Consider the following 9,639-nt stretch of genomic DNA (forward strand, 5'->3'; position numbering starts at 1 on the left):
CACTTTAATTAAACACATTTGTATTATATATTATATGAGATTTTTAAATTTGGAATACTCAATAATCTGAGTTAATGAAACTTATAATATACGTATATTATACTTAAGGATTCATGTCTTATGCACCTAATACACGTGTATATGTTAAGGAGAAAGAGAAAAATATAATAACTAATCTTTAATTACTTATTATTATATAAACTATTAAGTATTATAATTATTGAGATTAATAAATCATATAACAACATTGAATGCTATCTCTCTCAATATTTATGTCTTCATTTTATGTGTCAAACCGTTAAAACAAACGGTGTTAACTTTAACGGAAAAACAAGAAAAACCGTTAAAACAAGATTTTTCGTTTCATACACACTTTTTATATATAGAAGATATATATGTTTAGTTGTCTATATATATATATATATATTATAAATGACAAAGCCCAACAAAATGCACGAATCCAAACACTAATTATTAATTGTAACGATCGAGATCACCACAATTTAAAACTCATTGCTGATCAGGCCAGCAGCCAAGATAGACTCTGATCATTAATTTCTATAATCAAATCATGAAAGCGGATCAGGATTTAATGTGTTAGCCACATCAATGACAAACCTGTACTTGACATCTCCTTTGGCAAGTCTTTCCATGGCAGTATTAACGTAGTCCATAGGAATAACTTCGACATCTGCCGTGATCTGGTGCTTTGCTGCAAAATTCATCATCTCTTGGGTTTCTTTCATTCCCCCAATTGCGCTACCCCCAACAATTTTTCTACCTTTTAAATTACATGCACGTACAATAACAATAATAGTATAGAATACTCTTAGGAATAGAATTATATATATAATAAAGGAAATTAATTATATTTTTTTCTTCTGATTTTATTATCCTCAATCACATTAATTATCTAAGTTATTTTCCATCTAATTAATTAATTAATGTGACTGAGGATGACAATTTATAAAATAGAAATTAATCTAGCTAATATAAATCATGAGGACGATCCTACGTACATACAAAACGGAAAAAAAAAAAAAATGTACTTACCAATCATTAATGGAATATGTGGTAGCTCAGGAGGCTGACTTGGAGCACCAAGCAATATTAGTTTTCCATCGGTCTTCAACAAATTAACCAATGGCAGGAGAGGGTGAGGGGCTGAAACAGTGTCGAGGATACCGTCCATTGTGCCCATAGCAGCCTTATAGAAAACAAATTAATTAATTAATTAAAGATATATATATATATATTTAATATTTAAGATCAGACTTTTTAGTTAATCTCATTTTTTAATTTGTTACATATTAAAGAAAAAACTCATTTTCTTATTTGTTATCTAAACCCAAATTAAATGAGGAATTAGCAAGTACATAATTTATTAGTTACCTGCAATAGTTGCTTTTGGTCCTCATGACTCGTGACCAAAAAGTGATCAGCACCGAGGCGTTCCAATGCTTCCTTGTGCTTGTTTGGGGAGCTGCTTATTACAGTGACCTTCATTCCTAAAGCTTTGGCAAATTTCACGGCCACATGACCCAGGCCACCCAGCCCCACCACCCCTAAATGCTGATCGGGGTTGTTGAGTCCAAAGTGCATCATGGGGCTGTAAATTGTGATTCCTGCACAGAGTAGTGGGGCAGCTCCGTCCAGTTGTAGATTATTTGGGACTAACACTGCAAAATGCTCATCCACAACAAACTTATCTGAATACCCACCAAATGTTTTCAAGCCATCTTGGTGATTGTACCCAATGTAGGTCCATATCATTTTGGGGCAATAATTTTCTAAGTCCTGTTTGCAATTGTTGCATGAACCGCATGATCCCACCATGCACCCCACGCCTGCTTTATCTCCTATTTTGAATTTTTTTACACTGCTCCCAACCTTTGTCACTTCACCTACAATCTCATGCCTATATAAACAAAACAGTAACAATTTGGACACACATTGACGCGGGCATAATCAGAATTGTTCTAAAAACTAGTTGATCAACAAAAATTATGAATTGAGATTGACAAAATATTCAAAATAGAGAAAAAGTTCTTAAAAATATTGATCAATGGTAAAATTCGAAATTAATGAAGCCTACAAGCTGGACTTAAATAGTTTCAAAATTCAAAATTATGATAATCTTTCTGAAAAGAAAATATAAATTATTGCATGAAAACTAAATACATAATTAAACAATAATCCTACAAAAAAATTGACCAAAATCAAAATCAGAATCACTTTTCAAACTTGAAACATAGTATTTTCTAAGATTAAAAAAACTGGATGTAAATAGATTATTTATTGGGAAAATACAATGAATATTGCCCAAATCCAAGGAAGATTAAGCTTTCATGTCATATTTGTACATATTCACCTTCTTAAAGTAGTTCAGTACAATCAACGTAGAATTTAACCAAAACTCTATCAATTTGGATTTGCATCATATACACAAACATATAAATATATATATATATATATATATATATATATATATATCAAGCATCTATATATATTTATATACATATATTTTTTGACAAGTTATATACATATATATAGAGAGAAAAAAGATTACCCGGGGACAATTGGATAGTTGGTGATTCCTGACTCATCTTTAAGGAGGGCAAGGTCTGTGTGGCAAATTCCACAATAGATTATCTTTATGGTGATGTCGTTATCACCATTAATCCTGTACATGAAATGCAAGTAATTCACTGTAATTTGTTTATGCACAATCTTGTATTGAGTTTCCAATCTTTTAGAGAGAAGAAAGTACGTATGTCATCATGATCCAAAATAATCACTACCTACCTCCTAGAGAAGTGAAAGGGGGAGAGAATTCCAGAGGAATCTCTTGCTGCCCAGCCATACACCTTGATGATTGGTTCTTCTTTTTCTTCTGCTGTTGCTGATGATGATGCTTTAGACATTTTTTTTCTTTTCTTCGTAAGACAGATTTTGGAGAGAGATGTAAGTGAAAATTGAGATGAATTAGAAATGCTTCTTGGTGGTGATCGATGCCCCTCATTTATAATAATCCTTATCGGATAGCCATCGTGACGAGCAAGAAATTGAAACTAAAAGTCTTCGAAATTGAAAATAACAAGTCTCGTCAGAAGACTTAAAGCTGCCTCGCGTGCCAACCTTTCAAATGTATTATAGATATTTATTTTAATAATTTTATATTTATATTAAAAATTTTAGATAATTAAAATAAAGATACTATTTATTTAAAAACTAACAGTTACATTTTTTGATAGAAAGAAGCAACACTAAAAAATTAGTGAATAAGAATCTTAACCTATCTATATAAAGGCATGTCGTGCTCCATCAATTACCTTCTCCCGTTACCCTCCCGTACAGTGACAGACCTATTGAGGCCCTTGGGGGGCCATAACCCCCCCCCCCCAAAGTTAAAAAAAAAATAATATATATTAATATTTTATGATTTAATAAGATAATATTAATTTTATCTTGTGTTGGCCCTTCTCTAAAAAATTAATTTAGTCTCCTTTATAAAATTATTTTGATCTTATAAATTATTTATTTATAATTTTTTTGTTATTTTAATAATATATTGTTCTTGATACATGACATTTTTTTAATACATAGGCTGTATTAAACGTATTTTGTTATGAAATCATTGAAAAGAGAGAGTCATAACGTGTTATAAAACTTTCAAAAGGAGAGAGAAAGAGATAGAGCTCAGAGAGGTTATGAAACTTATGAATTCCTTAAAAGATTCAACGATATATATAGGAGTACAAATGCGACTATGCTTTTGACGACTAGCACTATGCATTTGACAGCTAGCTCACTATACTACTACTATGCACTATGCATTTGACGACTAACTCACTATACTAGTACTACGCACTATGCATTTGACAACTAGCACTATGCATTTGATGGCTAGCTAAATGTGGTCATACAATTCAAGATAGTTTATAACACTTCTCTTTTGGATGACCATATTTAAAGAATATGCCTCGTTAAAACCTTGCCAAGGAAAAACCCTGTGGGAAAAAAACCAATGGCGAAGGAAAAAGAGTACGGTATTCATGTGTATCGCCGAGTGCTTTAGGATTGCCTCATTAAAACCTTGCAAAGGAAAACCCAGTGGGATAAAACCTTAGCGAAGGAAAAAGAGTATAATCAGCACAAGTCTTCAAGACATTACTTCCCCTGAAAAGTGTATGATAACAGGTCTTCAAACCTCCGCATTTTAATGTTCTGCATAATCTTCTTAAATGTTGCAGTTGGTAATGCTTTAGTGAATAAATCTGCCAGATTTTTACTTGACCGTACCTTCTTGATATCAATTTCAACTTTTTTCTCATGAATTGCAATGATCTTCTTGTGCGTATCTGAAAGATAACTTGCATCTGTACATCCAACTAACTGTGGACTTGATCCATGTTGATAAAATAATCACAACTGGATCTTTCTGCTCATCACTACTCTTCTAGAGTTGTATTCTTCTGGAGTTTTTGTAGATAACACAGTTAGTGGAGAATTCATCAACATTAAACCGCTAACCTCATTGTTTAATAAAAACGGTGGCCAGCCTTTTAAGATCAGACAAGCATCGCGGATTTTCAACTCCTCTGTAGGTGTCAGGCGTGCTGTCAGGTGCCGCAGCTGTCAGGCGCTGCAGAGCTATGAAAGTATATTTCGTCTCTTTTTTCTTGCTTCACGAGAGATGTTGTATCATAATTTTCTCTATAAAAGAGATATTCAGCTCATTTTCATTCGCATCTCATCTTCTTCACTTTTCTGTAATCATACTGCATTTAAACTCTGTAATCTCTTTCTGCATTCTTATCCTACAATGGCTCAACGATCTTCTCATGGCCAATATATGAGGTACTCTGCACCTTGTTCATCATCTGTTCCTGCTTCTACCACAGGTGCTATCATGCAATATAATGATCTGACTCATAGGTCAGATAATGAAGCTATCTATGAGCTTGTGAGTCTCGGTACCCGATACTCATCATCCATTATCGCATTTTCTCAGCGACTGCAATCCAGAACTTGTGGAGTTGACAATCTCCACGAGAATATTGCTATACTTCAGCGACTTCTTCTGGAGTCCAACATGAAGATAGAATCAATAAAGCAAGAGAATAGGAATTTAAAATCCTTGTTGAAATCTTCTTTTCGATTGCCCACCCCTTTAGATAGGGATGCCATGCAGATTCTTGAAGAACAAGAGCGTTTGAAAAATGAGGCAAAGTGCCTCAAATTTCTGTAATTCTTGCTTCAAGATAATAAAATAATATTTCATAAATATTCATATTTGTGTTTCTATCTTTTGGTAGATGTTCTATGTGTTCCCTTTTATTTCTTCTTTAATAATGCACACTTCTTATCAAACCCATAATATGAATCTGAAATACTAATTGTATTAAAAGATGGTATTTCATGACTAATAACATCATCCATCTTCCCCTTGAAGCCACAAGGGTTTCAGATTTATATTTCAAATATGTGCAGTTTTCATGAGCTCTTCTGGAGCCTCAATGACATTTAAATCATATATATAAACTGCAATAATAGCTTGTTTCCATTTGCGTTTGGATTGCTTTAGATCATATAAGGATATTTGAAACTTGATAGAATACATATTTCCAAATGTATTCATATTAGAAGCTTCAGACATTTTCTATCCTTCAGGGATTTTCATATATATATCATGATCCAATAATCCATATAAATATGCAGTTAATCATGCATATCCAAACTCTCGGTAACTTTCAAGCCAATAAAAATCTCAATATGATTTCAACCACTTTAAAATCATATCAATATTGTTTCTTCGAGAAACTAACTTGTGATTTGTATATCACATTTTCATATTAAAAGTTTTAGGCTTTTTATATCATGTATATAAATATCCACTGATATTTAACAAAAATCACTTCTTTAGGTGTTTGGACTTCAAGTTCATATTTATCACATTTTACTTAATGATATCAATTCTGCAGGAATTGAGAAACTGACTCCTTTTTTATATATCACATTTTTATTTCCTTTCCATAAATACCCACTGACATTAAACAAGCATCACCTCTTTAGGTGTTTGGACTATAAGTCCCGATGCATCATATTTTACTAGTGAATCAATTCTGCAGGAATTTTTTCTTTCAAATTTGGCCAATATTTTATGTCGTATTTTTCGACGATTCTTGATTCACTTTCATCATTACTTCTGATAATGTCAATTGCCATTTCATATGGAAATACGTTGTCGACAACGATTTTATTTCTATCCATAATTTTTCCATTATTCATGAAATGTAACGAGATCTCGTTAATTTCAGGTACTTGTCCCTCTTCAAGAGAAGACATTTTTATGAAAAACCTCTTCAAGAGGCACTCTTCAAGAGTTTATATAGGAGAATTTTATACAGAGAATTTGAATGGACTTTATTGCTTGTTTTGTGGGTATGACCTCTTCAGGAGCATCAAATTATTTGTGCCTTTCTCTTTTGAGATACTCTGTCTTTTGTATCGATAAGTCTCACATGCATTTATACATGTCTTTAGACTGATGAATTTCTTAATTGTCCTACAGGGACTTCAATCCTCGCTGAAATTTTAGCAGCTAGAATATGAGACATTTTTATCTTATTGTATCCAAAATTTAATTATCATCCGAACTTCTGGTTCACATATGATAATCAAGATAACGGCGAATAATTTTATCTTATTTGTTTCAAGCAAATTTTTCTTTCCACTTCTGGTGGGAAGACTTTATAGTAAAAGAATCTTCTGGTTCTTTTATGGACGTCCATATGAAAATCATTCGACTTATCGTAATTGATTTTGGATGATCAAGATAACCATGAAAAGATACAAATATTTTAAATCATATCACCTTTTGATGCATCATAATATTTGATTCAATAATTTGTATAATATCATCTCAAAGAGAAAGCTTACAGCTTTTCCAATACGAGCTTCTGGCCCGAAAAGATATTCATTATCACGTCCAATCTATTAGTTTCTTTGAATGAAACACGTCATTCTTTTCACTTCAGGAAGTAGAATGATATAAATTTATTATCATTCATTCAGGGAATGATGTAGATCTAGTAAGACGTGAATAATGATTATTATCAAAAGCTCATTATTTTTGCTCAGTCACTGAAAGACCTGATACAAATTTAGAATATATTGTGAACGTTTGCATTTCATATTGCTACTTTAGGAGCATACTCGATATTGCTACTTCAGGAGCACATTCAAGACGTTCATTCAAATATATATTTTTTCCACAATTTCAATTATGCAACTTCAGGTGCATAAAATCATAATGAGCTTTTGGTACAAGTATCACTCATATGAGATACTCAATAAAATTATTGATTTAGGGCGATCCTTCAAGGATGCTCCATTTCCATTCTCAAATAAATCATATCATCAATAATTTATAACAAGTATAAAAGAATAAATAAAACTTTCATTACTACAAAACATTGCAGAATATAAAAATATTTTATAATAAGATAAAGGAAATACATTAATTAAAAAGGAACACCTCCATGATCAACTCTACCACTAGAATCCTTAAAGAAATCAGAAACATCAAGACTTGTAATATCTTCTCCATCTATAGAATCTAAAGCATATGATGGTTCAGCAAAATTTGTTTCAAATTTCTTTGTTTTTTCTTTGATAAAAAATTAGTATAAGTCAACCAAGTGCTTATCTATACGACAGACACGAGCCCAATGTCCAGTCATACCACATCTATGGCATCCATCTTCATCTTTCTTTAAAAATTTGTTTTGAGGACCTTTGCCCTTCTCTGAGTTGAACCGCTTCTGGTGGTACGGTGTATATCTATTATTGTCCTTTTTAGTGTGGTCACTTCTAGGACCTCCACTTCTATAGTTTTTCCTACCACGTCCACGCCCTCGTTTTCTTTGAAAAGATGCACCATTCGCTTCTGGGAATGATGTAAATCTAGTACCATTCACTTCAGGGAATTATATAGAACCAGTAGGACGTGACTGGTGATTTCTTAACAAAAACTCATTATTTTGCTGAGCTAATAGAAGACAAGATATAAGTTCATAATATTTTTTGAACTTTCGCTCTCGATACTGCTGCTGCAGGAGCACATTCGAGGCATGAAAAATAGTATATGTCTTCTCTAACAAGTCATCATCAGTGACTTTTTTACCACATAATTTCAATAGTGAGCTAATTTTAAAGAGTGCAGAGTTATACTCACTAACACTCTTGAAGTCTTACAACCTCAGGTGCATCCAATCATGACGAGCTTTTGGGAGGATTACAGTTTTCTGGTGTTCATATCTCTCCCTTAAATCATTCCACAAAATAAGTGGATCTTTCACCGTTAGATACTCAGTTTTTAATTCTTCATGAAGATGGTGCCGAAGGAAAATCATTGCCTTAGCAAGGTCCTGCAGGGACCCTTGATTTCCTTCTTTAATTGTATCTCCTAGGTTCATCGCATCCAGATGGATCTCAGCATCAAGGATCCAAGATAAATAATTTTTTCCAGAAATGTCAAGAGCAACGAATTTTAATTTTGTAAGATTTGACATTTTTTACATATATAAATCAGGAACATAAGTATAGAGTTTTCATTAAGTAATGTAACATTTCATATTCATTTTGGAAACTACAAAAGTATATTGAAAAACTTACTTGAAGTAGAGGACTACTAGCTTCAAAATCGTCAGAACTTTCGTGCTAATAACGTGTTATGAAATCATTGAAAAGAGAGAGTCATAACGTGTTATAAAACTTTCAAAATGAGAGAGAAAGAGATAGAGCTCAGAGAGATTATGAAACTTATGAATTCCTTAAAGGATTCAACGATATATATAGGAGTACAAAGGCGACTATGCTTTTGACGACTAGCACTATGCATTTGATGGCTAGCTCACTATGCTAGCACTATGCACTATGCATTTGACGACTAACTCACTATGCTAGTACTATGCACTATGTATTTGACAACTAGCACTATGTACTATGCACTATGCATTTGACGACTAGCACTATACATTTGATGGCTAGCTAAATGTGGTCATACAATTCAAGATAGTTTATAACATATTTTATTTTATTTTAGATCTTTATTTTAGTTCTTTATTTGACCGACTGTGGGTGACGTTGTTATTTTATGTTATGAGCTAGTGGTGTCTAGACGTTGTTACCTAGTGGGAGTTGTTATGTAGTGGGTCCAGATCGTGGGTAAACATGATTGTGGTTAGTTATCATTTGGGTTGTATTTATAGTCCAGTTATCCGATTAATGAAGCATCAAATTCATTTGACTTTTATCATATGTTTGGAAGCACTAGTTCCCTAAAGTACCAGATTTCTTTCTACTTAAATTAGAGAGCTCGTAACAATGGTATTAGAGTACCACTATGGAGGAGAACCAAATTGATTTTGAGGTACAATCCATGAAGGGTGGAGATATTTTAAATTCGAGAGCATGTAGCTCACAGTTAATGGTTTTGTAGAAAAGATGAGAGTGTGGTAGTCTTCTTATCAGTTGTCAGGTACCCTTAGCTTTATCTTAGCTAGAAAAATCAAAATTTTGAAGAATGACTTGAAGAAATGGAATAAGGAGGTGCTTGGGAACATTGGGGATCAA

General features: G+C 32.7%; 1 protein-coding gene across 2 annotated transcripts; it reads right to left on the minus strand.

Annotated features, from left to right (window-relative positions):
• Positions 1-451: 451 nt before the first annotated feature.
• Positions 452-3,096, minus strand: LOC122315058 (probable mannitol dehydrogenase). 2 transcript variants are annotated; one of them, XM_043130761.1, is made up of 6 exons: positions 2,806-3,096; positions 2,570-2,683; positions 1,722-1,918; positions 1,393-1,625; positions 1,054-1,207; positions 452-781 (listed from the first exon to the last, which is right to left on the minus strand). In XM_043130761.1, exons 1-6 carry the CDS (start codon positions 2,922-2,924, stop codon positions 570-572), a joined length of 1,029 nt encoding a protein of 342 aa, XP_042986695.1. In that variant the 5' UTR covers positions 2,925-3,096; the 3' UTR covers positions 452-569. The 2 variants fall into 2 exon arrangements, with proteins under 2 accessions (XP_042986695.1, XP_042986694.1); XM_043130760.1 differs by having other exon boundaries at positions 1,393-1,918; positions 2,806-3,093.
• Between the last annotated feature and the right edge of the window lie 6,543 nt (positions 3,097-9,639).

Source organism: Carya illinoinensis, chromosome 7, assembly GCF_018687715.1.
Source record: "Carya illinoinensis cultivar Pawnee chromosome 7, C.illinoinensisPawnee_v1, whole genome shotgun sequence".
Lineage (NCBI taxonomy): Eukaryota > Viridiplantae > Streptophyta > Magnoliopsida > Fagales > Juglandaceae > Carya > Carya illinoinensis.

Excerpts from the sequence above, each read along its gene's own strand:
- LOC122315058 (XM_043130760.1), bottom strand. The coding sequence starts at position 2,924 with ATGTCTAAAGCATCATCATCAGCAACAGCAGAAGAAAAAGAAGAACCA. Across the intron at positions 1,208-1,392 it reads ACCAAAAGCAACTATTGCAG|GCTGCTATGGGCACAATGGA; the intron begins GTAACTAATAAA and ends GTTTTCTATAAG. Across the intron at positions 782-1,053 it reads ACATATTCCATTAATGATTG|GTAGAAAAATTGTTGGGGGT; the intron begins GTAAGTACATTT and ends GTAATTTAAAAG.